The 26,255-nt window shown below is 42.7% G+C and overlaps 3 protein-coding genes across 3 annotated transcripts; all 3 read left to right on the top strand.

The window, feature by feature from the left end:
• Window positions 1–460: 460 nt before the first annotated feature.
• On the top strand, window positions 461–7,338 carry LOC107391203 (glucose-induced degradation protein 8-B homolog). The gene is made up of 5 exons (XM_015968355.3): window positions 461–657; window positions 953–1,080; window positions 1,176–1,372; window positions 1,558–1,755; window positions 5,463–7,338. Exons 2-5 carry the CDS (start codon window positions 960–962, stop codon window positions 5,634–5,636), a joined length of 690 nt encoding a protein of 229 aa, XP_015823841.1. The 5' UTR covers window positions 461–657; window positions 953–959; the 3' UTR covers window positions 5,637–7,338.
• Window positions 7,339–7,498: 160 nt separating this feature from the next.
• On the top strand, window positions 7,499–15,248 carry LOC107391202 (voltage-gated purine nucleotide uniporter SLC17A9). The gene is made up of 13 exons (XM_015968353.3): window positions 7,499–7,712; window positions 9,773–9,970; window positions 10,102–10,241; window positions 10,412–10,511; window positions 10,594–10,718; window positions 11,574–11,670; window positions 11,766–11,862; window positions 12,446–12,533; window positions 12,613–12,647; window positions 14,122–14,237; window positions 14,331–14,386; window positions 14,461–14,490; window positions 14,568–15,248. Exons 1-13 carry the CDS (start codon window positions 7,591–7,593, stop codon window positions 14,735–14,737), a joined length of 1,374 nt encoding a protein of 457 aa, XP_015823839.3. The 5' UTR covers window positions 7,499–7,590; the 3' UTR covers window positions 14,738–15,248.
• Window positions 15,249–16,878: 1,630 nt separating this feature from the next.
• Window positions 16,879–25,690, top strand: aaas (achalasia, adrenocortical insufficiency, alacrimia). Its single transcript, XM_015968356.3, has 17 exons — window positions 16,879–17,176; window positions 17,358–17,482; window positions 17,587–17,714; window positions 18,054–18,109; window positions 18,195–18,286; window positions 18,372–18,418; window positions 18,492–18,590; window positions 18,779–18,922; window positions 21,213–21,333; window positions 23,422–23,546; window positions 23,701–23,761; window positions 23,847–23,937; window positions 24,029–24,122; window positions 24,204–24,271; window positions 24,345–24,426; window positions 24,497–24,581; window positions 25,459–25,690. The coding sequence occupies exons 1-17, from the start codon at window positions 17,104–17,106 to the stop codon at window positions 25,612–25,614; spliced, it is 1,647 nt and encodes a 548-aa protein (XP_015823842.3). The 5' UTR covers window positions 16,879–17,103; the 3' UTR covers window positions 25,615–25,690.
• The last annotated feature ends 565 nt before the right edge of the window (window positions 25,691–26,255 follow it).

Here is a 26,255-nt window from a genome sequence, read left to right as displayed (position 1 = left end):
TCAAATGAAAGTAGTTCATTTTAGGACGATTAATTGATGCTCTGATTTTTTTAGACAAAGCAGCAATAATGTATTTTTTTAATAATTGTTGTTTTGTTTGAAAGTTGTCAAAGTTGTTTTTTTTTAAAGTAGCACAACGACCGTGCATCCCAGCATGCGGCCGGTCACCCAGTGCTCCCTGTCTCAATTCCACAATTATTTGCACATGTGTGTCACACGCTAGAAGCCTAACTGCACACTTCTTCCAAGTGCATTTTGTTGAAGACCACAGCAGGCAGGGTGAATTTTGGGATTGGGCCAGAGTGAAGAACCCATCCAATACGGCGGCGACGCTCTTCTCTAGCGCCCAATGTGGCGTACGTACAACGCACCTCCTCAATGTGAGTGTTGGGGATTGGGCCACACTGTCCCTCAGCAACCAATGATGTCACTTTCAATAACCAATCACATCGCTCGCACGACTTGCACGACGCCATAACACGTACCTATCGCGAGGTTTTCACGTATAGCTCGAATAGCTCGGTTGGTGCTGAGGATTTCTCGTGTTTTCTTCTGCTTTATTGTTTTAAAAGCATCGCAGAGGACTGCGCTTCGCTTATTCGTCGCCAGTTTCTTCCAGCTGCGTGGAAGGAAAGTCATCGGATCTTGAGTTTAACGGTAAGCTTTTAAAACGCAGGCAGTCCGCTAACTAGCTAGGGAGGAAATCGGTTTGTTTTGGACGCCTCGGTAATTTCCCAAGTACAAGTGTGTCGTTTGCATTCGTTTAAACGCTATTCAAGAAGCAGAAATATCATGTGGTTGAGTGTGCTTTTTTACAAGACCACCTGGTTCCTTCCCGTGTGTTTACTTCTCAAAAACGGCCTCAAAAGTTGTATGGCGGGTTCATGCTGGTACCGACGGTGGCCGAGTTGTGTCAGTGTTGCTCATGCTTCTCTTCTCTTTCACATCTCAGAATCTTTATGATGAGTTATGCTGAAAAGCCAGAAGACGTCACAAAAGAGGAGTGGATGGAGAAACTGAACAATGTTCATATACAGAGGGCGGACATGAATCGGCTCATCATGAACTACCTTGTGACAGGTGAGTTACTCCGCGCGTCTAAGCTGAAGCCTTTCCAGCCCGTAGAAGGAACTAGGTTTCATTTATGTGCACCTGTCTGACTGATCTGCTTGAAGAGGGCTTTAAAGAGGCCGCCGAAAAGTTCCGGATGGAGTCTGGGATCGAGCCGAGTGTAGATCTGGACTCTTTGGACGAAAGGATAAAGATCAGAGAGATGATCTTGAAGGGGCAGATTCAGGAAGCTATTGCCCTCATTAACAGCTTACACCCAGAGCTGCTTGACACCAACAGATACCTGTATTTCCACCTACAGGTAAGCTATTTTAAGGCCTAATTCTATAATGTGGCTACATTTGAGCTTTATGTTAGTAGCTTTTACTCTGATGAGCTGACGAGTTTGAATCTTGCTGTTTGTATTTTAAAGCTTTGAAATTGGAAAGTGTGATAAAGTGGGATGAAAGAAAACGATGACGTTGTTTTATTCTATGCTTTTTTTAGCAGCAACATTTGATTGAATTAATCCGGCTAAGAGAGACGGAGTCAGCGCTGGAGTTCGCTCAGACACAGCTTGCAGAGCAGGGTGAGGAGAGCCGAGAATGCCTGACAGAGATGGAGCGGACACTAGCTCTTCTGGCCTTTGACAACCCAGAGGATTCGCCCTTCGGTGATCTGCTTAACATGATGCAGCGGCAAAAGGTGGGTTTTTTAGTGTGAAGAATGGGCCTGTCTGGAGTAGTAGCTGTCCAGCTGTTGCTAGTTACATTAAAGGTGTGGTTCAACTGAACAATAATTATTTATGATGATAATCAGTCACTCGTTTTCATGAGGGCTGAACATAAATAGTCTCCTACACCTATATCCTGCATTGGCTTCCGATAGAAAACAGAAGCTTAAACTCTAGGATTTGAAAAGCCTGACAGATCATTTCCACACTGTCACTTCCATTCATAGACTCATTCATCTTGGCTCCCGACAGGAAAGGCTGTTGTTGATTTAGTGTCCAGGAAACGGCAGAGAACGTCTCAACTAGTAGAAGCTAAATGTTAGCACTAGCAACTCCACGAAACATCTTAATTCCTTCAGGCTTGTGTTATTTGTGGAGATAAATCATCAATGCCACGAAGCACAGTCAGTGGTAGAGTTGCATGGTTGTTATCCAATCCAAGGATAGTCCAAATATCAGGAAAACTCCAAATCCTGCCTTCTGAAGCTACTGGAGTTCTAATCTGAAACCAAACTGGAACCGAGTAAACCCTGATTGGTTGAGTGGGATTTGGGTCGATGATGTGTTAGTTGAGCAGGTTGAGTCGCGCTCAGGCAGCAGAGCGAGAGAGATGGACTGAGTGTCTGTTCGCACGATAGAGGAGAAGAGGATGCACTTCTAGACACACACTATTATTCCTCCTTGGTGAGAAGCGCAAAAAAATAATTTAAAAAAGCTCTGGTTCAGTCGGGCTCAGACCAAATGTTGGGAAGTCGGAAGAACTGGTTTTGGTGAGGGGTTGGGGGTGTGACAGCAGCCATCAGAATCTACTCATCCGTCTCTTATAGGGACACTGAAGAGTTCAATTCAAGTTTAGTAGAGTGTGGAAAGGGGCCTCCAGCAGTCTAAGCCTATAGCAGCATAACTACAGAGATAACTAAGGATAACCTAGCCTTTTAGATAGAGGCAGGGAAAGGGAGAGCCGTCTTTACCGACTGTACACTCCACCTCCCTCTACTCCCACACTTGTCCAGATCTGGGCTAACATCAGATTTTAACCATAGGCCCTATCAAATAAATTGTTTTAAGTCTAGTCTTAAAAGTAGACAAAGTGTCTGCCTCACGGATTAAAGCTTGGTTTATGCTTGACGCATTTACTTTCCGCTTGGTGATGCGGCTCGCGGATGGAACGCGCTTCACAACTCGCAGCGTTTATGGTTCATGCGGCTCGTCTCTGCGGTGAGCCAATATTCTCCCAAACTGAACGGGGCAGCATGGAGCTCTACGGCATGCATCCAACACTACACCATAGTAGAAGTAAAAATGACTGTTGTTTACAACATGGCATTCCAGCATTTTTTAACAGCGTCCTCGTCTTTTCCGACAGTGCGAGCTATTTCTCTCCAAGAATTATTAACAACATTTTGATCACGGTGATCTCTGAGAGCTGAATCATAAAAATGTCTGTATTTACGAACCTCTACCATTTTAGTTCTTGCCAGTCAGTCATGTTTTTCCGCATCCGACCGTCCGCGTGGTTAGAAAATTTCCTAGGTGTGCCGTGAGGAGGCGCGGTGGACGGGCATGTTGTTAAAATGACGCAATTTTGCCGCGCGGAGATGTGCGAACCTCGCGGACGCGTCAAGCATAAACCAAGCTTTAAGCTGCGGAGCTGGTTCCACAAGAGAGGAGCCTGATAGCTAAAAGATCTGCCTCCCATCCTATTTTTAGATATTCTGGGAACCACCAGTAAGCCTGCAGTCTGAAAGCGAAGTGCTCGGTTAGGAACGTATGGAACAATCAGGTCACTGATGTATGATGGAGCTTGTTTAAGAGCTTTATATGTGAGGAGGAGGATCTTAAAATCTATTCTGAATTTAACAGGTAGCCAGTGTGGGGAAGCCAAGACAACAGCCATCAGGATCTACTCATCCGTCTCTTATAGGGACACCGAAGAGTTCAATTCAAGTTTATTTATATAGCGCCAAATCACGACAAGAGTCGCCTCAAGGCACTTCACATAGTAAACATTTCAATACAGGTCAGTTCAAGTCGGAAGAACTGGTTTTGGTGAGGGGTTGGGGGTGTGACAGCAGCCATCAGGATCTACTCGTTCGTCTCTTATAGGGACACTGAAGAGTTCACAGGAGAGTGAGCTTGTATGAATGAGAGAACAATCAAAGAGAAATAAAGGACGTTGTGCTAATGTTCCACCCAGTAGAAGTTTTTATTACACTTTTGTTTCATGATAATAAATTAATGTTAAATTCTACTTGAAGAAAAACTGGAAGGAAGCTTTTGTTCATTTCAAGTTACAGAAGGCCTTGTTTTCCTTATTTGCTCCTCCCCAGACACCCTAGACACGAGGAAATGTTAAAAGTCAAAATGTTCCCAAAGGACAGGTTTGTGGCAAGACAGAGGTTTAGCTAACTGGTTGGTGAAGGAGATGGGTAGGCTGTCATTTAATCCTAATTCAGCACACAGCCCCATGCTAGTTTTATTATTATCAGCAAGACTAAAACAAACCTCTAAAGTATTATACCGGTGCGGCATTTCTCATTTCCCCGTTTCCGTGCCTTAAAGTTTCCCACATCACAGCTGAGCTTCAGACAGCAAATGTTGGAGTCAACGTGGATGTTATATATGCAGAAACAACACAAGCCTGGAGGAGCTTATGCTGTGTGCTGGTGTTGCTAATGCTAACAGTTAGCTTGAACTAGCCAAGACGTTTACTGCTGATTCCCGAATGTTAAAATGAAAACCGTTGTGAGTCAAGATCAGTGAGTCCATTATGAATACTAATTCAGTGTAATGTAGATCTGAGAGGAGGGATCAGAAGCAAATGCAGGAGATGGGTGTAGGAGACTATTGTCATGTTCAGCCTGCATGAACAACTCGGTGACTGATCACAATCAGAAAAAAATTTAAAAAATGTTTGGGGGGGGGGGGTCAACCACACCTTTTAAGCACTGTTATTCATTCAGCATGCAGATGAAACTCGAGTGACCGATCGTATTTCTAAAAGAACACATATTATATGTATCTCGTGAACATCCAGCTGTTGCTGGCCACGCCTTCCCACCTTCTGACTGGCTAGTTATCACAGTAAAAACCAGAAATTACGGGTTGCATTCCTGCTTTCCAAATATCTGAGCAGCACCAACAGCATTCAGGTCTGATGAAGAAGATTGCTGAAGTCCTAAGTGAGCATCAGAATGAGGAGGAAGAGATTTGATCGACTTTGAACATGGCATAATTGTTGGTGCCAGAATGGCAAAATGTTTCCACCCATAAGTGCGTGTGCATGATCACAGTGGCCCAAAGATGGTTGTAATGCACCAGTCAGCTGCAACAAGATGAATAACAATCTAATATTGGTTGGTTCCTCTTTTGCTCTCATTTGCTTTTCCACACTTTGTTGTATAAGTTTAGGTGTTGGTGTTCAGCACCTTGGACTTACACAGAGGTTGTGGAAGGTGGTATGTAAATAATACATGGCAGAATAAAACCAGTTCAGGGTTAGATCCCTGACAACACGATTCAGGAAGATGTGTGCAGTACAACCCAAATACGACCCCCTCCCCCCCACGTAGCGGTCTAAACGTCAGGAATTATTTGTTTGTGATTCTGTAACCGTTTATGTTGCGGGTGGGTTTTATGTACCTCCAGGTTTGACCCTCGTGATTATCTTGCTGAACAGGTTTGGAGCGAGGTAAACCAGGCTGTGCTGGACTATGAAAACAGGGAGTCGACACCCAAGCTGGCTAAGCTGCTGAAGCTGTTGCTGTGGGCTCAAAACGAGCTGGACCAGAAGAAGGTGAAGTACCCTAAAATGACGGACCTGAGCTCAGGGACCATCGAGGACCCCAAGTGAACAGAGCCACCACCTTCAATGTCTCCTTAACCTATGATCAGTCAGTGACTGCGCTTAACTCATTTTCTGAACTGTAACTGCTGGTATTGCAAAGTGACACAAATAAGCGGGTTTAATTAGAGTTTCTGGGTTTTGAAATGGATCCGGGTGGCAAGTTAAATTAGTTGTTTTCTATTTTGTCTTTTAAAGCTGTTCGTATCATTTTTGGTGACCATTTACAAAGAAAAAAAAAGTTTGAGCCGAAGATCTTATTTTGCCATAAAGAAAGTTAAAGGAATAACTGATCAAAGGTGTGTGTGTGTGTGTGTGTGTGTGTGTGGCCAGTATTTCGACTGCTGCAACTGTTGGCGACACGTAGTTTTATTCTTTTGTTTTGCTAAAATTTTTGCCTCCTGCATAAATGTGCAAGAGCTTTGGTGATAACGTTGTTAATGAATTAGGCCCGCAAACTGACATAATGAAGTCATTCATCACACACCCTGCATGATTCAGACAAATGTAAACATTTGCAACGTGACCCAATAGATTCCAGTTGAAAATGTCCATATTTGTCCCAACCAGCCCAGAGATGCTGGCTCTGAGTGGATGAGGGACGAGTGAAACTGAAGATTTCAGACTGAGTTGGTTTTAAATCAGATATGAATTTTAATGTTTCTAAGGCAAAAAGTGATTATTTTTCCACTCACTGAAAAGGTAGGTTTTAACTCATTCACTGCCAGCGTTTCTCACTGTTTTTACTGTTTTTTAAGAGTGACAGAACGTTGTGCGCTAAGATGACGTTGACGCCAAAACAACCAAAACAAAGCAGAGACTCAGCTCTGACATCAGGAAGAATCCGCGCGTTTCGAGCGTTATCCGTTCTTTAATAATCCGTTGTTGAATTGTGATCGGCAGAAGCTTTTCCGGTTCACGCTTCACTTTTTTTTACAGCAGCGGCCCAAAACGATCTCCTAACACATGGATGTTCTGCTTCCTGATCACGTGACGTGGGACGTACGCGGATGAAGATCGGCTTTAGAGCTGAGATGTTTGTTCTCACGGTGCGGGGGCTCGTCCGACGCCCACACAGTAAAAAAAATACAAATGACGACTTTAGTCGTCATTGGCAGTGAATGAGTTAATATAGTTTTAATTTGTGTTATATTCTATGGTTGTGTTCACCTTTCTGCGTGAGTTTGGTCCAGTTCACTAAAAGGTAGATTATTATGCCATATCTGGGATAAATGCCTTTATTGTTCCACGTGTGTAACAGAAACGGGCTGAAATCAGAGGATTGCCTTTGGTTTTGTATTTCTGATGCAGGATTTAAGTGCTGCTGGAGAGAAAAGGCAGCTTGTAAAAATCTGACTGCAGTTTAGTTCAGATGTTTTTGTGAAACGAATTCAGAGAGCTGCTTTTTTTCTGTCTTTGATAATTTATTATTCAGTGTTCATAAAGTGTAAATCTAAACCTGTATTTTCAAGAGTTCTTTTATTTTTTCACTGCATGTGTGTGGTTTGTTTTTGGACTTGTGTTTATTTATTTTTTATTTGTGTTTCTAAAGAAAACAAACTTGCTGCTACTTGTCCATATTACGTTCAAAGTTTGCATTGTCTTTATAGGATTTGGCTTTGAGACCCAAACAGATTACAACTTTTATGAGTCCACATTTCTATGGTCAAATTTGGGAAAAAAATCCACATAAAATAAAAATTAAAATTCAGCTGTTTTTGTGTTTTGACTTGTGAATACACACCTGAAGAAAACAGCCAAAACACGCCCCTTTCTGTGTGCTTCCTCATGCAAATGAGCCCTGGACTGGAGAGAAACCACCTCCAGATCCTGCCTTCAGTGGAAATCCCAGCTCCCTGGAACAGAAAGAGTTCGTTCCAACTCGTCTGATCAGTCAGGCCGGTTTAAGGTTATGAGGAATATCAGGGCGGAAGTGGTGAGCTGTCAGAGAGGAGTTCTCTGAATGGCTGAGCAGCTAGCAGCAGGAGAGCACATCAAGCTTTCAGATGCCTCACAGCTGGAGCAGAACTACAGACCCAGTGGACCTGATGGAGAACAGCTGGACCAGCGGACCCGGTGGCCGAGGTGAGACAAACAATTCTTTCAAACTTTTATTTGAGTTTAATGAGGTTTTATATGTTCATTTCATCTCAAACACGAGGAAATGTGCTGTGCTGTCAGTTAAATTAGATTATTTTATTCCTCGCAAGATTAGTTTATCTAATTTAGTTCTTCCAATAAACCAGATTTTAGGTTCATTCTATTGAGCACAAATTGCTGTTGCGTCCGCCTCTCGAGCCGCCATAATTATGTTTTTAACATTTACTGTAATTGGTTCCTACTCAGCAAGTGGTGGTCTATAAATAAATATTCCACAAGAGGCAGATATTGTCACTAAAGCAGAAAAGGAAATGGCAGAGCAGGAAAGCATGACCGGAGCCTGTTAAACTCGTTAATAAGCCGAACAGTTTAATGGTTCAGGACTTCATATCCTGATGCTGCCTCTAAGGCAGGAACGGTCACAGAAACCGAAACTATGCTGCTGTTTTGTACATTTTATTGTCTAATTAAAGATGCCCCCCGGTCCTCATGCCGGTTGTGCCCCCCCCCCCCCACACACACACACACACACCCCACCCCCCACTTCTTAATTCTAAACTACGTCCATGGTCATGTCTGTCCTGGTCTAGCGCTCCTGTTGCGTTCCTCTCCGCTAATCTAACTCTTCCTTATCATTCATGACTGAACGTTTAATCAGTTTCTGATAAATCTATGACCGCACTGATCTGAGCTCAGTTTGTTTCTTTAACAATCTCTGAAATGAACATCATGTATTGTGTGTGACGTAAACGGTTCATTGTTTCAGATTTAATCAACAAAATGCAGGAGAGTTTATTCTAATAGAAAAGATTTAATTTCACATGCTATTTTACACGTTTAGTTTAGTTTTCATATGTAAACAATAACTGATTATTTATTACCTTAAATTTATTGTCTGATAACTTTTTATTTATTATTTTGTTTTTCTACCACCACAGAATTTGTTTTATCTATGAAATCTAAATCAACACTGTGATTAACATCAACCACATTAAATACTTTGCACATTAAAAGTTTGGGCTACAACATATTTTATATTATTTTATCAATAACATATTTTTATATGTTATTAAAGTAAAAAAGTATTAATTCATAGTAACATAACTTTTTAAATCTATTTTTATAATTTGAGGAAGAATCCTGTGGGAGTTGGTATGGAGGTAGGAACTGGTGTGAGGGAGCTGCAGAGTGTTTTGATCTGCTCAGAAGCATCATCCTCCCGTCTCTAGAGGACACCGACATCAGCAGATACAGAACCATAATAACGGATGGACTCCAACAATCTAACTATTCACCCACATTTCTTCAGGCAGAACACTGAGCACATGCTCTCACCCAGTGTGTCTTGTGTTAATTCAATTCAAGTTTATTTATAAAGCGCCAAATCATGGCAAGAGTCGTCTCAAGGCACTTCACGCAGTAAACATTCCAAAACATTCATTAAGCCAATCAGTAAAATGTCTCCTGTATAAGGAACCCAGCAAATTGCATCGAGTCACTGACTAGTATCAGTGGCTTTACAGCAATCCTCATACTAAGCAAGCATACAGCGACAGGGGAGAGGAAAACTCCCGTTTAACAGGAAGAAATCTCCAGAGAATCCTGGCTCAGTGTAAGCAGCCATCCACCACGACTCACTGGGGATCGAGAAGACAGAGCACACCCACCCACACACACACACACACGCACACGCACACGCACACACACACACACACACACACAATGTTTCTATAGTTATATTGTGATTTCTTAGTAAATATTCTATTTGGTGAGAGATACATTTTATTGTATTTATCCTAGTGAATCTATAATTAAACGGGTAAACTAGCAGTAGCACATCTAATGTCAAAGAAAGTTAAATGTTATCAGGAGAGGGAGAATGTTCAAATGGTTAGCAACAGTGTTCAAGCCGATGGCCCCCACCATGAGGTTATCATACTGAAATGTAAACATTTCTGCAGCTTCAGGTGATGATCCACATTTCATGCAAATTCTTTATTTGCTAGCAGGATGCAAATGATGACACTTGTCTGTGCTGTTTGCAGATCCCTTGCTCGAAAGTGGATGGTGGTGTTGTTCATGGGCACCTGCCTGCTCTACTGCGCCAGGATGACCATGCCAGTCTGTGTAGTTTCAATGGCAGCTTCGTTTCATTGGAGCAAAATTGACTCTGGTCTCATCCTGGGTGGGTTCTTCTGGGGCTACTGTTTCACTCAGATCCTGGGAGGACATGTCAGTGATAAGTAAGCGATTCATCTGCCACAGCATGCATGGCTTCACTTGAACAATGAGCTGGTTAATGCCCTGTCTCGTATGCTTTATGTTGGGTTTAGGGCTTCAGGATTTTCTTCTGTTAACACTTTTTGCTCCACAGGTTGGGAGGAGAGCGTGTTCTGTTCATCTCTGCAGCTTCATGGGCGCTGATCACAGCTGCTACTCCTCTACTGGCTTGTCTAGGCTCCCACACTCTGGCTCTCATGGCGGTGGCCAGAATCCTGATGGGACTACTGCAGGGTAAGCACTACAACACCTAACCCTAACCTTAAACCACCAAATAGTTCCCGTGTGCGGCCACTGCTGCAGCTCGCCGCTACCACGGGGATGGGCCAAATGCGGAGATGTAGTTTCATGCGTGTGTGATGATGACTAATGGGACTTTAAAGAAGTCTTGTGATCATTTACAGGTGTTTTCTTCCCATCTTTGGCCAGCCTGTGCTCACAACGAGTGGAGGAGGGAGAGAGAGGGTTTCTGATGAGCACCATGCACAGCGGCACTCATCTTGGGTAGGTGTTGAAAACACCTTCTCATGTAAACACGTGCTTATCGCTGATGGATCCCTCTGTTCCCCCTCCACATTCCTCTCAGAACATTGTTAGCAGGTGGAATGGGGTCCCTGATGCTTGACCGGTACGGCTGGGAAGCCATGTTCTACTGTACTGGGTTTCTCTCTGGACTCTGGGCGCTCGTAGTTTGGCGGTATTTATTAAGAGGTACTGTGGTCAATTATAAAGCTGTTTACTAAAAGGCAGCAAAACAGAAAGTAACAAAGATTCTCCAAGACCGTTTAAATAAACACTCCAACCTAGATGTGGTGAAGACTGGGCATCTGAATGGGGGAGGAATGAGATTTAAGAGACATGACATGGCTGTTGGTACCAGACCATCTGCTGATGTACTAGGATTTGAACCCACAACCATCTCTAGGGTAAACGGATAATCTGTGTCAGGGTTCATCAGGATGAGTCTTGTGTCTGTTGCTGGTTTCTATATCTGCATGTTCTTGTCTCCATGTTTCTCAGCAGAGGAGGTAGACTTGTTAAAGCAGCAGATGATAAAGACCAAAGTCGTTTATGACTCAGAGAGAGTCACATAATAGATTATCAGTGTTGCCCTGCAGTGTGACATGTGAGAATGTTATTCACAAGATTCCACAGCGTAAACATATGTTTACTTACTTAGTCATGAGGGTAAAAGCAAATTAAAAATGCATCCTTCTGTCAAAAATGTTTCAATTTAAAGAAAAAAGGGGGAGTTTAATTTTCTAGGTTGGGAACACCGAGGGCTGCATTCCATTTTCTCTAAGTTCTCCTTTTCTTATTTTTACTGAAACCACCAGCATGTACAGTCACGGGAGTCTGCTGGAAACTCTCTCAATAGGGAACATGGTTAGAAAAACTGTAAAACAGGAAGTAAAAAATGCCACAAACATATGATTGTTTGTTTTCTTCTTACATGTTTAGACAAACTTTACATCATGAGTCTTCTGAAATTTAGAATTTCTCTCCTTGCTAACTGCTGTTGTTGATGTTGCATCCTGCTCCTCACGTTTTTATTGCGTTGTTTAGGAAATATTTTCCCCAAGCAGGTGAGAAAAAAGAAGTGCCTGCAGCCGAGTGTCAGGAGAAAATATTGGCTGCATCATTTGAAAAAGCCTCCTGTTTGGTACATCCCATAAACTCTTCATTATCTACAATGACGTGAGCGTGAGAGGCTGTTTGCCTGACTGACCCAGTCTTGCTGTTATCTTCTGTCTTCAGGGCCATGGTGTTTGCTCACATGTGTTTAAGCAGCACGTCATACATTCTGTTGTCATGGTTGCCAACGTACTTCAAAGAAACATTTCCTCATGCTACGGTACGTTCACGCTACGCTCCACGGTTTAAGTTTTGACTATTTACTATCTAACCTGTTACGGGTCGGTTCTAAACAACCTGCTGAAGCTAAAGCTCACAGCTAAGAACAAGATACATTGCTTATAGGGCAGGTGTCATCGACTTCAGTCCTCGAGGGCTACCCTCCTGCTAGTTTTCTGTGTTTCATACTCTACCACACCTGAATGGAGTAATTTAATCCTCACTTTAACTCTGCACAGGCCAGTTAGTTACGGCTTCGTTTGAATCAAGTGTGCAGGAGCAAAGGAACAGCTAACATGTCTTGGCTTATAGAGTCAGTAATAAAGTGTGATTCCTCTTTAAATGTATATCAGCAAAAATAAAGCTCTGCTTGGTCAATAAGAACAATTAGTAAATCCTACTAATTTTCTAAATTGCAACTGGAACACAACTTTGAAATGGATGGGCTATCGTTCCCAGAGGTCAATGAAACACATCCTACTTGTTTGTGTTTGCACACGGTCCCACTTTAAAAATATACCAAATATGCCTTTAAAAACACATAAATGTCTTAAATTTGTATACTTGTTTGATTATTCTTGCAGTCGTGGGTCTATAATGTTATTCCATGGCTAATTGCAATTCCATCAGCACTTGGGGGAGGATTTGTGTCAGATTTCCTCATCACCAAAGGTATAAAAAGTGTTTTCCCCCTCAAGTTTCTGCTCAATAACTGGAAACAAATTTACAACTTCTATTTTTCTGTTCCCAGGGTATGGTGTAGCATCTGTGAGAAAAATAATGCAAGTAAGTACGGGAACATCACTGTGATGTGGGTGCCTATGCTCAGTAAAATGTTACCATTTCAAATATATCACAGCAACCGTGGGGAGTTTCACATTTTGGAAATGCAAATGTTTTGGTAAATCTTCCATTTAAAGCGCTGGTATACCATGTAAGAACAAATAAAATGAATAATGATGGTTGGGTTCAGTTTCTGGTTTTGTTGGAATGTTTTTTTATTATCGTGGATCCAAATACTGCAGCTTACAGGTTCTGAAGGTGGATTGTCTGAAGTACAGGAAAAAACTGCTGAGTTAAACTCCATTTTATTAAAGAATCTTGAGATTTAACGGACACAAAATATTCATTATTACATCATAACACTGTTTGTGTAAAAGTTTGGCTTTGATTTAAACTTATTCTCACTTTTAAAAATTCACATACATATAAAAACTGTTAATAAAAAAACATCTAAGGCTGTTTCTTAGGTGAGAAGCTTGGTCATCTGGGAGGGGCTTGGAGTAGATCCTTTGCTCCTCCACATCAAGAGGAGCCAGTTGAGGTGGCTCAGGCATCTGGTTTGGTTGCCTCATGGATGCCTCCCTGGTGAGGTTTTCTGGGCACGTCCAACCGGAAGGAGACCTAAAGGAAGACCCAGGACACTGCCCATGTCTCTCAGCTGACCAGGAACAGCTTGGGATTTCCCCGGAAGAGCTGGCCCAAGTGGCTGGGAAGAGGGAAGTCTGGGCCTCTCTGCTTAGGCTGCTGCCTCAGTGACCCGACCACAGATAAGCGGAGGAAAATGGATGGATGGAAAAAGGGAAACCTGTGTCTTCACTGATCAGAAAAATCAAACCTATGTTGTCGAGAGTCCACCTGGAGCAATATCTAGATTAGGTTATTGCAATTCTCTCTATGCTGAGCTTGGTCAGTCATCACTGCATTGCCTTCAGATTGCACAGAACAGTGCAGCCAGGTTTCTAACTGGGGCCAGGAAATGGGGTCACATCAGTCCTGTGCTGCCCTCCCTACACTGGCATCCTGTTTTTCATCAGGCACGTTTTAAACTCCTGGTTTTTGTGTTTAATTTCTCTCATGGAGACGCCCCTCCTTACTTAGCGGCGCTCCGGAAGAGACATTTGCTTTCACGTACTCTGCGCTCTTCTGATCAGGGCCTCCTTGTCGTTCCTCGGAATAAGCGTTGAACTCAAAGCCAAAACTGCATAGAGCATCCTTTAAATACAGTAACTTTATTAGGTGGAATATAAAAATACAACTTAGTCCAGAGATAATAGTTGGCGTATTTAAACGTGTGCTGTTTTAGATTTGTTACAATTGCATGCTTCAATCCTGTGTTCACCCTGACACATAAACAAAATCTTTTGTGTTGGAATATTTTTATGAAATATCGTTTGTTTGCACTTTAAAGCTAAAATGGGGATCAGTGAGCTGTAACTGGCTTTGTTGTTAACTTTCATGCATCTCACCTCCTCAACAGTCTTTTGCCATGGGATTATCCAGCATGTGTATTCTGCCGCTGTCCGGAGCGGTCACTTTTCAGTCTGCTGTGATCTGCATCTCTTTTGCCGTCGGTTTAACCACCTTCACTAGTGGGTGTGTGCACATTTTAAACACAATTAATAATTACGCAGTTATTACATTTATTTATTGAAATGTGATTTACTGTATAGTTGTTGTGTGTTTTAGTGGTGTGTCTGTGAATGTTCAAGATCTCACTCCATCATGTGCTGGTGCACTTTATGGTGAGATTAATACTTTTTACTGATAAAAAATGTTTTAGAAAACTTTGACTATATTTCTAATCCTTTTGCTCCAGGTTTTATGAACATGATGGGTGCTTTCATGGGTATGTATCCAGTCTGGCTCTGTGTGTAATTTTTAAATGATAGCAATGATCTCTAAAAGCTACTGTGTTGTGAACAGGCCTGGTACTGGTGTCGTTTTCTGGCTACCTCATCGAGGTCACCTTGTCATGGGCCAAAGTCTTCTCCCTCATCACCCTGGTAAACACCACTGGTCTTGGGATCTTTCTGTTCTTTGGAGATGCTCGACGTGTAGATCTGCAGGATAACAGCCAAATCATAGTGGTTTGATTCAGACTAATCCATAACTGGCTAAAAACTAGGCTACATAAAAAGTGCACTAATTTTTTACTTTTCAATTTAAGAAGGTAGGAAATTATGCTGTCAGTGCAGTTTTGTATGTTTTTTTACATTGTTATGAAAATCAGTTTTGTTGAACATGAACATCTGTGGAAGCTGAAATGAAAGCAGTTCATTGCTTTTTGTTATGTGTTACATCTGTATGAAGGTTTACTGATAAAAGCTTGATTTGAACAAATAAAACTGTTTCATGATATTTTTACTGCATCAACTCACAACAGTGGCTGTGATCTCTCTCTCTCTCTCTCTCTGTCTGTCTGTCTCTCTGTCTGTCTGTCTGTCTCTCTGTCTGTCTGTCTGTCTGTCTCTCCCTCCTCCCTCTCTCTCTGTCTCTGTCTCTCTGGAATATGGAAATAATCCATAGGTCTGACTCCTTGGGAACCATCAGCTCACAAAACCAACTAATGATGTAGACTCATAGGCAAGTGTTACGTTTTTGCATTGAATCCAGAAACAAAAAAGCAATGGATTTTTAAGCAAAGAGGAAGAAAAGTACAATCAGAATGATGAGATGTCCACTTTTCTGACACTGGCTCATTCCAAGTGACTTCAGGGGCCATCCAGGCAACGATCCGAGCAAACAGCAGCTCCTTTGAGCTGCCTAAATCAGAAACCTTCCCCGTGTCATGTGTGATCAGTATGCTGGAAAAATACAAGTAACAGTCATTTGTGTAATTTGCGCTCTGAAACAAAAGAGTTGTCACCAGGCTGAGAGATTCAGCTCTTACTTTGGAGACTTGAGGTCTCAGTGAATGATTTTGTGGAGGTGGAGGTAGTTCCTGCCACCTGCGATGCCCATGGACCAATGAAGCCTCGTCATGGACACAAGTCCCACTCATCTGGGTTTCCCCAACACAGGTGGACGAGTGGAGGAGCAAACCTGGAGCAGATTAAAGACAACACCATCTAGAATCATTTATTTGTGCAGACTGGCTTCAGCACTGGACAGTTCCACACATAAAGCTACACAGAGGAGCTGTCCAGTGCTGAAAGAAGTCCTCCAAGTTTCACTTTTCTATTCTTTCATACCAAATTATCAAAACGCAGAACATTTTGGACTGGACTTGGGGGCTCAACCGATCACTTTTCTATTTCCAGATCCTGTCTGAATCATAGTGTTTCTGTGTGTGTAAATGGGCCCAGTGCAGCCATCACGCCCAGTGGAGATGAGCTTAATGAATGAACCCTGACTGTCAGCTGCTTTCTTCCTGTCCCAGAACCACAGTTACGCTTGTGCCACCGTGCGCCAAGTCAAGATCATTGTGTGTGATCAAGGGTTGCTGGTGTGTATTTGAGCATGCACATGTGTAAGAAAGAAAGAAAGCAATATTGTATAGAGTGCCTCTCAAGATAGAAATTGTGAGGCTTCACAAAAAATTATGTAAAAATATTTTTTTAAATGATTGAAAAGTATGTTTAAAACTACAAAAAAATCCCTCTAACTGCTGTGATGCTGGTGCTCTACTGAGCACATGTTTTTCCACAAAAACAAGGCAACTTCATCTTCCTGCTAATAAGAATAATTTACAACAATCGGCAAAAAGAACAACATTAAAATTAAATAAACAATGAGAAAAAACTAGCATTTCAACAAAATTAACATTCTCACATAATAAAACATAGTCAGTAGCAATAAGAAAAACACAAATCTTAAAACGCTGCACCAAAGAATGTTTTGGTGAAACATTAACAACAAAAACAAACTATATCTAAATAAAATATTTTAGAGGCGATTATGTGTAGAATTAGAATTTTACATTTAAATTGCATACGCTGTTTCTTCTAAATACTAATACTTATCATAATGCAATAATAACAGAAACAGAGAAACAATGATCAAATAAAACATTTGATAAAGCACATGAAGCAATGCACCATTTTAAAAAAGCTGAAAAACTGAAAGGTACTTTGCAAAACACAAATTAACCTGAGAAGACACAGCAGCAGAGGCATCCACATTATTTAAAGGTTACTTAAGGACATGCTGAAAAGAATATTGAATAAATAATAGAAAAACATGTTGATATAAATTACTTTAGATTTAGTTATCTTCCCATAAACTCTCTAAAAATCAAAGATGTTTTCCAGGGTGCGGGTTTATGCTGAGTTTCTGTTATTAGAAAATGTTCCAAGTGCTTTTTCCGTCTCCCATCGGCATGTAGTGTGGGCATGTGTCCTGCAGAGGGCAGTATATCGAAGTTTGATCAGTATTAGCAAAGCGCAACATTTTTGTCCCTTTCGGCTTACCGTAGCCCCCACACCCGGCGGGATTGACTGAAAATGGAAGATTGTCACAAATGTTTAGCTGTTATCTTGTTTTAGATTCATCGTCAGCTAAATCTGACCTCGCCTATGAGAACAGAGAACGAGGTAATGTAAACTTTGTTATAAATGTTTGACCTAAAAGCTACGGAAGTGAAGTAATTAACGAAACTAGCCCAAAAAGTCTCGCGATCATAGCCAGCTAGCAAACTGAACAGGGATGTAACTTTGAAAATACAAACAGTGCATTCTATGTAACTTAAATGATGGCTTCATGGCGTATCTCCAGGTTTCACCATGGTGAAGATGTGTTCGCTGGCGTTGTTCCCCCCGCTTTCCTACGGACAGATCACTCTGTGCGAGTCCAACAACGAGCTGCTTTCAGGGACTAGCAGCGATGAGGCGCTCAAACAAGTGAGCATCATGTGTCCAGGGAAAAACTTATTTTGGGATGGTCGGGGCAAATTTTTTTTTTAACTTTGTGAACGGAGTTTACGCTGTTTGTCTTTTTAATTCAGGACTTCATCCCCCCGAGTCTGCATTTCCCCAGAGAGTCCCTGAAGCTCCACAGTCGCCCTGAAAGCAGCAGCAAAGCCGCCTTCCTGGACCACTCGGAGACGCTGTGGATGAGGAGCGCAGCAGCCTGGTACCAAACCTAACCTGCTGATTTAACCCACACACGAGTTCTGAATGAACAACTAGTCATATGAACAGATATTTAAAAATTACTTGTTTCTTTAATAGATTCTTACAAATACCAAAAACTTCCCCCTTTTTACACCGCTTATGAACACAAACAGACCATAAAAACGACATTCAAAACCTACTTTATTATCAGTTTTCTAACTAAAGCTGAAGATCTCAGTTTCTGTTCTGAAAATAAACGTAGTGGCAAAGATCTTGTCCTAACTTACCATGTCAACAGCATGTGGCATCAGTGTTTAGTGTTTTCAAAGATAGTTGATCAAACTTGTGTCTGTGTCAGGCGGGATGGAGGGCTCTCTGGTCTGCTCAATGAGATTACCACCTCACATTCAGAGGGTATGTGATTCATCCGCATCTTACCGCGTGGTCCTGTGACCTTTGAACTCTTAAACCTGAACAACATCCTCTGGAACTCTTCCAGCACCCAAGTGGCTGTCGGTGACTTCCGGTTGTATCCTGGCTGTGCTCCGATGGGTCTCATCCTTTCACGGCTCCCTTTTTCCTCACGTCACAGTGAGTGTGTCGGCTCCAATGGGTTTTAGCTCCAGATGTTTGTGCTTTCCGAGGCTTTCCTCACATGTTTGTTTTATTGTGAAAGCTGAGCAGCGAGGACATGATCACAGAGTTTTCTCAAGTACTCAACTGGTAAGTGAAAAGTAGGTGGTGTGTATCGATTTACTTCTTCCCTTCTGGGCTGTAATCCTTCTTGTATCAACAGGCCTGACTGTGTGGTGCGAGCGTTTTCCTGGCATCCTCACACTGATAAATTTGCTGTCGCCTTGTTGGATGACTCCATCAAGATCTACAACCCTAAAAGGTACCATGGTGGTGCTGACGTGTTGTGCTTCTGATCAAGCAACAGCACAGTTAAACTAAACTTAGTGGAAATTATAACGTAAAACAAATAATTGTTGATTTTTTTTCCTTTTCACAACACAACCATAAGTCTTCGATGCAAGACATGACAGCTGTGTGTCCACTTGAATGTCTCCTGTTGTCCCTCAGTGCCATAACTCCCACACTGAAGCACCGTCTCCAGAGGAATGTCGCAGCGGTCCAGTGGAAGCCTCTGTGTGCATCTGCGCTCGCCGTCGCCTGCCAAAACTGCTTACTGGTGTGGCATGTTGACCCCTGCTCACTGTCAACCAGGTGAGTTAAATCCAGATAAAATCTGGGTTTTAAATAAAAACACGATCTTAAACTAAGAGAATAATGAATGTTTTTAGTTGTTTTGACCAAATAAAATAAATCAGGGATAAAAATGGAGATTGATTAAAATTTATTTGTGAAAATCAGAATTTTGCCTTATTACAGTATTTTATTTGAAACTCACCCCTCCTTTCCACCGGAGCCGTCAGCAGCACGGTACTGCAGCAGCACGTCATAGCTGCTGATAGGAACCGCTGTGGTCAACAGAACCTTTTCCACTGGAGCCGTCAGCAGCGCGAGTCGGCTGCGTCTCAGGAGCAGCATGTCGCGGCCTTTACACGCCGGTTCTATTTTCTACGCGCTACGCCTCTGAAACGGGTCAAGTTCGACATTTTTGGGGAAGGAAAGACAGGAAATCGGACGCGGAAACGGAGCGAAGCTCCCGAGATTTTCAGAATAAAGAAACGTACTGCCTTCCGGTTGCTTTACTTTAAAACAAGTTACTAAGTGTGCGGCCCCGTGAGAAGTTATCACCTAGCTAGCGGTCTCCTTTGTTTTTCAGGTCCGTATTAGCGATTATAAAACGGACAGAACATAAAACACAAACCTTTTGGAGCCATGTTGTAGTTTTCTCCTGCTTGTTGTGTTTACTGACGAAGTCACTCGTGTGACTTCGTGCTCGGTCAGTGACAGCTGCTCCCCTGCTTCTTCGCGTCTCTTGGGAAGGGCCAAGCAGGCAGTGTTGCTGTTTTTGACTGAAAGTAGCTGAAGTTCCCCCCAAAAGTCGCCAGATGTCACCAGATGACGTCACGTGCTTATTTACATACCGATGATGTCATCACGCCACATTGGCGTTCATTTTCCCCATAGCATCTAAAAGATATATATATAGGACTAAAGGGGAGGAAAATAAAAAACTGTTATGTGTTAAAGTTATTAATTAGTATGATTAAAATGACCCGTATTGCTTTGACATGTACAATTTATTCCAAAACTATCAATAAAGTGACATTAAGACAGATATGGTGTGGTGATCCAAACAGTTCTGTTGTAGGATATAACTCAGACCTCATGCTCTCCTCATTCTCACAGACATTTTCCTAAAAAGCTGTTTTTTTTAACACCTCGTAGTCTCTCAACTTCTCTGTTGTGTATTCTCTCCATCGTGATAATAACGGCGCTCCGAGCAAAAGGGAGTGGGTGTCTCATAGTATAACCATCCCTGTGTCACTGAAGGAAAATTAAGATGAGCCACAGAGCTGCGTGTGTAAACGGGATGGTAGTTGAAACTCCCGATGACTTTATTTGCCAAATGCAGGAAAAGCCAAAGTGTCTGACGGCTGCAGAACCAGAGATCGCAGGTTGACTGCCTGCGCCGTCTCCAGTAGAAGCGTGAGCCTGCAGCAGCAGCAGACGTAAATCGGCGGTCTCCAGCTCTGCAGCTGTACCTTTGTCTTCAGCGAATCGGCCCGCCCAAAAGCGGTTCATGATTGGTCAGTCCTCATGCATATGTGCAGATTACCGTTCTCTTTCCTTACTCCCGGAAGAACGGTCCAGAGTGCAAATGGTTTCTGTGTTGCTAATCTGTAGGAAATATCTACAAGAAAGTTCTACAGAAAGTAGCAACGGGTCCTGAGATATGTCGCTAGGTTTGTCGCTAGGCGCATTTTGGAAAAGAAGTCGTTGAGGGGGGGTCAAAAAGTTGTTAGTTGGCAGCACTGCAAGCAGCAGCTTACGCGAGTAAGACGTGCTGCTGCAGTAACGTGCTGCTGACGGCTCCGGTGGAAAGCCGGGGTTAGTGAAACAAAAATATGGACTCACCCAATCTTAAAACACATTTAAAATCAGTCAAAAACCTTTTTTTAATGGGTTTGACTTTGAATCTCCTGTGCAAAGTTTACTGTGCAATAACGTTTGCAGTGAAGAAAAGTTTTCAGACTTAAATGATTAGTTAGCAGAAAGCACTGCCTTAATAACAAAGTTTAAACTATAAAAAAAACATCTGAGAAGGTAACTCAGGTTGCAGTAAAACGTCTGGATTGTTGAGTTTTTCTGCGGCAACATATTAAATAAACTGTCTCATGCTGTCTCCATAACTACATGTCTGTTTAGCTTTTTCAACATCTAAAAGCTGAGAATACCAAGAATTAATGCTTATTGTCCTGTATCAGATATTGAAGACCTGTTTTTATTTAAAATCGCTGCAGCACTAAAACTTTTAGTTCTTTTTGTTCCCTGAGCTGCATTTTTTATTCTCTCCTACCCGTTCCTCCTCCCTGTGAACCCGTAGGCCCTCTTCCAGCTGCGCTCAAGTTTTATCACATCCGGGTCACTCTCCAGTCACGTCCATCGCCTGGTCTCCAAGCGGGTCCCTCCTTCTGTCTGCCTCGCCGATGGACATGTCTATGATGGTTCGAGTTGCCTGCTACTTCTACAGTAGGGCTGCACGATATTAAGAAAACCTGTGATGCGCGATAACGGTGATTAATATTGAATGACGATATGACTTGCAATAAATAAATACTTAGAACTAACAACAAAAAAATCATAAACAAAGAAATAGAAAAATATAATTGAAAGTGGGAAGAGCAAAAATTGTGATTAAAAGAGGAAAGGGGAAAGGAAAATGGACGAGTAAAGCCGATCAGTGGATCCTGGGAAAAGAGGAATGGGCAGAACGAAGCTAACTCGGGTGTTTGCTAGTCATCCATGTTAAGTGCCGTCTGCCTAGGAGGCGGCATTTAACCTATACAGTGTTTCCCCTAGGAGTGGGGGTGGGGGTGGGGGGGGGGGGTTATGACACGTTTCACCTTTATGTTGATATTGTTTTATTTGATGCACTCCACTTTGAACTGCACCAATCCAGCAACTGCTGCATTTTAATAACTAGTATTAAAGGTGAATACACCAATATTTGCACAAAAATAACTTTTGTTTTAAACTCTCAGTGACACACTTTGCAGGGGGGATTTGGCATATAATTTTTCTTGGCGTCTGGAAAAACATCTCTTTCTGCCCCCCTGTATTTGGCTTTCTGCCCCTGTATTTGGCTTTCTGCCCCCCTGTATTTGGCTTTCTGCCCCCCTGTATTTGGCTTTCTGCCCCTGTATTTGGCTTTCTGCCCCCCTGTATTTGGCTTTCTGCCCCCCTGTATTTGACTTTCTGCCCCCCTGTATTTGGCTTTCTGCCCCCCTGTATTTGACTTTCTGCCCCCCTGTATTTGACTTTCTGCCCCCCTGTATTTGGCTTTCTGCCCCCCTGTATTTGACTTTCTGCCCCCCTGTATTTGACTTTCTGCCCCCCTGTATTTGACTTTCTGCCCCCCTGTATTTGGCTTTCTGCCCCCCTGTATTTGACTTTCTGCCCCCCTGTATTTGACTTTCTGCCCCCCTGTATTTGACTTTCTGCCCCCCTGTATTTGACTTTCTGCCCCCCTGTATTTGGCTTTCTGCCCCCCTGTATTTGACTTTCTGCCCCCCTGTATTTGACTTTCTGCCCCCCTGTATTTGACTTTCTGCCCCTGTATTTTGGTCCAAGATCATTACTGGGCTGGCCCTATTAAACACCTTCTACACCCCTGCTTAGTAGACTTAATGAAGTATTTTTCAGCCCGTATGAAGATGACTGAAAAACAAATTTACATATTTGACATTATTGACCAATATCTTTGATTTATTTATTTGTTAAGAACATCAAGATGCATTACAGTGAACATTATAATAAAGTAAATTTTTCCAGTGCAGAGAGGTGACGACGCATAGAAGCACTGACTTGATCTCATTTCAGAGAAAAATCAATAAAATAATTTTAAAAACCCGACCGGAGCGGAGGCAGTGACCGACGCATGCACGAGCCGTTTTCAGCTCTGTCTTGTCAAATGCACCACGTACGTTACGAGAAAGTTACTTTAAATATTCAACCGAACAAGAGGCGAGTTGAAGAAAACGTAGGGAGCACTGAAGAAACGTGAGCAACAGTGAAGCACAGAGAGATCCGTTACTGTCTGTGTGTGTGTGTGGGCCAGAGCAGAGTTTTGTGGGTAGGGAGGGGCGGGCGCTCCATGTGACTGGCCAATCACAGAGCGTGAAGGCAGTCGGTTACCCAATGAGGATTTTTCTTCAGCACGATTACAGATATTTAAGAGTTTTACTCGTTTCATGCTCGTATTCGTCAAAAATGCTTTATCCGCGGCTCATCCCTAGCTGCAACCACCCTGCCCTGCCTCCTCCTCCTCCTCCTTGCTGCCTGCCGGCTGTGATTGCAACCAACAACAGAGTAGTTCCCGCTGCTTCTTCGGGAAACGGCGCAAAAAAAAATCAATCTATAAAACGGGATCTTGCCTATGTAAGGGAAACACTGCTATAAGAACCAAGAACTGTTCTTTGCGATATGCTGACATCGCAGTGACGATACATTTGCGATGTATTGTGCAGCCCTAATCCACAGGTAATCTTTTTTCTTTTTGATGGGACTTTTTGAATTTTGATGGCACCTTTCAGGTTTGGGATGTTGCTGCAGAGAGCTGCGTGCCCCTCCATCGTGTTGGAGGAGGTGGCGTCACGTTTCTGTCCTGGTCACCAGACGGCAGCCACGTCCTGTCGTCCACCCCCTCGCCCTTGTTCAGGTTTGGTCAAAAGTTCAGACGTCAGCAGAGCAGATCTCAAGCAGAAACCCCAGTTGTGCTGAATCTGTTCTCTCTCCAACATGTGAGGGTTGTGCTGCGTCGTCTGCTGTGAAGCATTTCCTACGTAAATAACAGAATGAATGTCCCTCTGTAGGGTTTGGGAGACCCGCACTTGGACCTGTGAGCGTTGGCCGTGTATTAAAGGACGCTGCCAGGTGAAAACTCCTGAATGTGTTCGAAGTTCTGATTCCTTTATAAGGCAGATGTTCTCTAAACGATGAGTTTGATGGTTTCATTCAGTCTGGCTGCTGGAGTCCAGATGGGAGCCGTCTTCTCTTCAGTGTTCAAGGAGAGACGGTCATCTACGCTCTGACCTTCACTGGAACACCAGGTGCAATGCTTCACTGCTTCATTGTAGGATGCATTTAAAGTAGTTAAAATGCTCTAAGATAGAAAAATGATGCATGGTGTGTTTGGAAAAGGCGCTCCTGCGAGTGGCTTCAGGGGGCCAGAGGCAGCGGTTGTTGTTGCTGACCTATCAGAGACCACCTTTAACACACCTGATGGAGACGTCACGTAAGAGAGCTGGACTTCAGTAATTATGTTTAATCTGAAGAGACATGTTTGTCCTCAGAATGTGTCTCATCCTGCTTTCAGTGTGGGCGGAGAGGTGCAGTCTTTAGCCTGGGATCCCAGAGGAGAGCGGCTGGCCGTGCTCTTTAAAGGTCCCACATGTCTTCTGGCTGCTGATTGGTCTTAAGGCCCTCATGACTCACCTGCGTCTCACTCTTCCCTCAGGTGATCCACAAGCTGCAAACAAGCCTGCCATCGTCGCCGTCTTTAAAACCAGAGCCAACCCGGTTTTTGAGCTCTTGCCGTGGTGCGTACTTTGCTTAAATTTAGTAACTTTTGGATGTTTTTGTATTTATGGATGATTCATTCTTGTTTAGTGGTTTTGTCCAAGGAGAGCCGGGTGCAGAGCCACGACTGATGCAGTTCCACCCAAACTTTCGACATGGAGCTCTGCTTACTCTGGTCAGTCCTTTGTGTAAAGACTTGGGCCGTTAACAGGGCAGTTTTATATCTCTAAAGGTCTAAAAAGGCATTTTAGTTTGGCTCAAAATCTATTGGTAACGCCACAATAAGGGGTCATTTTATTTACTTTACTTTATTAAGCATTAATAAACAGAGGGTCCATATACTAACGTTACTCTCATTGCTGACTATTAAGTGGTTAGAAAAAGGGGGAGGGGGTCCACTTAGTAATGCATCTATAATATGGTTAAGCAGTTGTCAATACTTTATTTAATAGTTTATTAATGCTTAATAATGCACTAAGGGGACCTTTATTGTAAAGTGTTGCCAAACTCTTGATGGATTTTTTTCAAAGTTCCATAATCATCATCACACACCGGTGAAATGACATCTCTGCATGTGACCCACCCCCGTGGGGAGCGGTGAGCTGCAGCAATGGCTGCGCTCGGGAACTATTTGGTGGTTTAATCCCCCAATCCAACCCCTCAAAGCTGAGTGTCAAGTAGGGAGGCCGATGTGTTTGGTATGAGCTGACCATGGATCTGAACCCTGATCTCCCAGTCCTGACAGTCATACCACCGGGCCACTTTTAGACTGTTTTATTAAGGTTTTAAAAACGTTGTCTTGCCTGCAGGTCTGCAAAAGTGAAACCTAAAGTATTTTATTCTGTAATTACTGACTTGGCAGCACTCAGCAGCTGCTGCCATGAGCCAGTTCCCACCTCAGCAAAGTTGTTGTGATGAGTCCACTGAGTCTAGTTCGTCCCAAAGTCAGTAAACTCTGATCTATAAACCCAATCTGGACGTGTTACCTTCTGGCTTTTTTTTTACTTGTTAACTTCTGTCCTTGTGATTAATGCTTCTGTCTCTGATCTCAGTGCTGGTCCACTGGAAGAATCACCCACGTGCCTTTTTACTTCCTGAGTACCAGCGGCTCCTTTGTCGGCCTCGGCGGGAGTCCGTCGCTTCCTCGCCTTCAGGAAAAACCTGCCGACTTCTCCCATCAGTCACTTTTTACAGAGCTCATCTCCTGACCGATCAACACCTAAATCCACACAATCACAAATCTTTCCTAACGTTACGAGTTGCTAATAAAACAGTAGAAAACAATTTTCACTCTTTTTTTCTTTCTGTTGTTTGGTTTTATGTTGAAATGGTGAAGTGAAGCTTGTTTATAAAATAAAAGGAAAAGCAAATAGTCCGTTTAGAAACTTAAAATGTTTGAACTGTTTTTTCAACGTGTTGAGAAAATTAAATATGTAAAGAGGAAAGGTTTACAGCACAGGTGCCCAACAGGCCGGGATCATTTAAGTCCTTTTTAGTAGGTGTTGATGATAAAATGATTCCTGCTTGGCCCACAGTCCTATCGTAACTCCGTTTTAGTCCAGTTCAAGGCCTGGACTCTCAGCCGCTGTGACCACTTGTTTTAGATCAATACACGTAAACGTGAGTTAAAGGTGTTTGTAATGGTTTTGGTGACACTGTCAGGACGATCCAGTGATGAGTCCGTTTCTGAAATGCACATATGTACATTTATATTGTTTGTGTTTTTATTCAAAACTCAATTAAAAACACCTTCTTATTGAAATAGGTTTTCCTTTTATTTTCCAATTTACATCAATTCGAGGTGTAACAAAACAAAAGATCATAATAAAATTTATTCAAAAATGTACAT

This window comes from Nothobranchius furzeri, chromosome 15 (genome assembly GCF_043380555.1).
Source record: "Nothobranchius furzeri strain GRZ-AD chromosome 15, NfurGRZ-RIMD1, whole genome shotgun sequence".
Lineage (NCBI taxonomy): Eukaryota > Metazoa > Chordata > Actinopteri > Cyprinodontiformes > Nothobranchiidae > Nothobranchius > Nothobranchius furzeri.
The sequence above is the reverse complement of the archived record's forward strand: the minus strand, read 5'-3'. Positions and strand labels throughout refer to the sequence as shown.

Bases quoted from the DNA above. Each gene is read 5' to 3' on its own strand.
- LOC107391203 (XM_015968355.3), top strand. From the start codon at position 960: ATGATGAGTTATGCTGAAAAGCCAGAAGACGTCACAAAAGAGGAGTGG. The intron at 1,373-1,557 runs GTAAGCTATTTT...TGCTTTTTTTAG, and splicing joins ACCTGTATTTCCACCTACAG to CAGCAACATTTGATTGAATT. The intron at 1,756-5,462 runs GTGGGTTTTTTA...CTTGCTGAACAG, and splicing joins ACATGATGCAGCGGCAAAAG to GTTTGGAGCGAGGTAAACCA.
- LOC107391202 (XM_015968353.3), top strand. From the start codon at position 7,591: ATGGCTGAGCAGCTAGCAGCAGGAGAGCACATCAAGCTTTCAGATGCC. The intron at 10,242-10,411 runs GTAAGCACTACA...GATCATTTACAG, and splicing joins CCTGATGGGACTACTGCAGG to GTGTTTTCTTCCCATCTTTG. The intron at 14,491-14,567 runs GTATGTATCCAG...TGTTGTGAACAG, and splicing joins CATGATGGGTGCTTTCATGG to GCCTGGTACTGGTGTCGTTT.
- aaas (XM_015968356.3), top strand. From the start codon at position 17,104: ATGTTTAGCTGTTATCTTGTTTTAGATTCATCGTCAGCTAAATCTGAC. The intron at 24,272-24,344 runs GTCCCACATGTC...CTCTTCCCTCAG, and splicing joins GCTGGCCGTGCTCTTTAAAG to GTGATCCACAAGCTGCAAAC. The intron at 24,427-24,496 runs GTGCGTACTTTG...ATTCTTGTTTAG, and splicing joins GTTTTTGAGCTCTTGCCGTG to TGGTTTTGTCCAAGGAGAGC.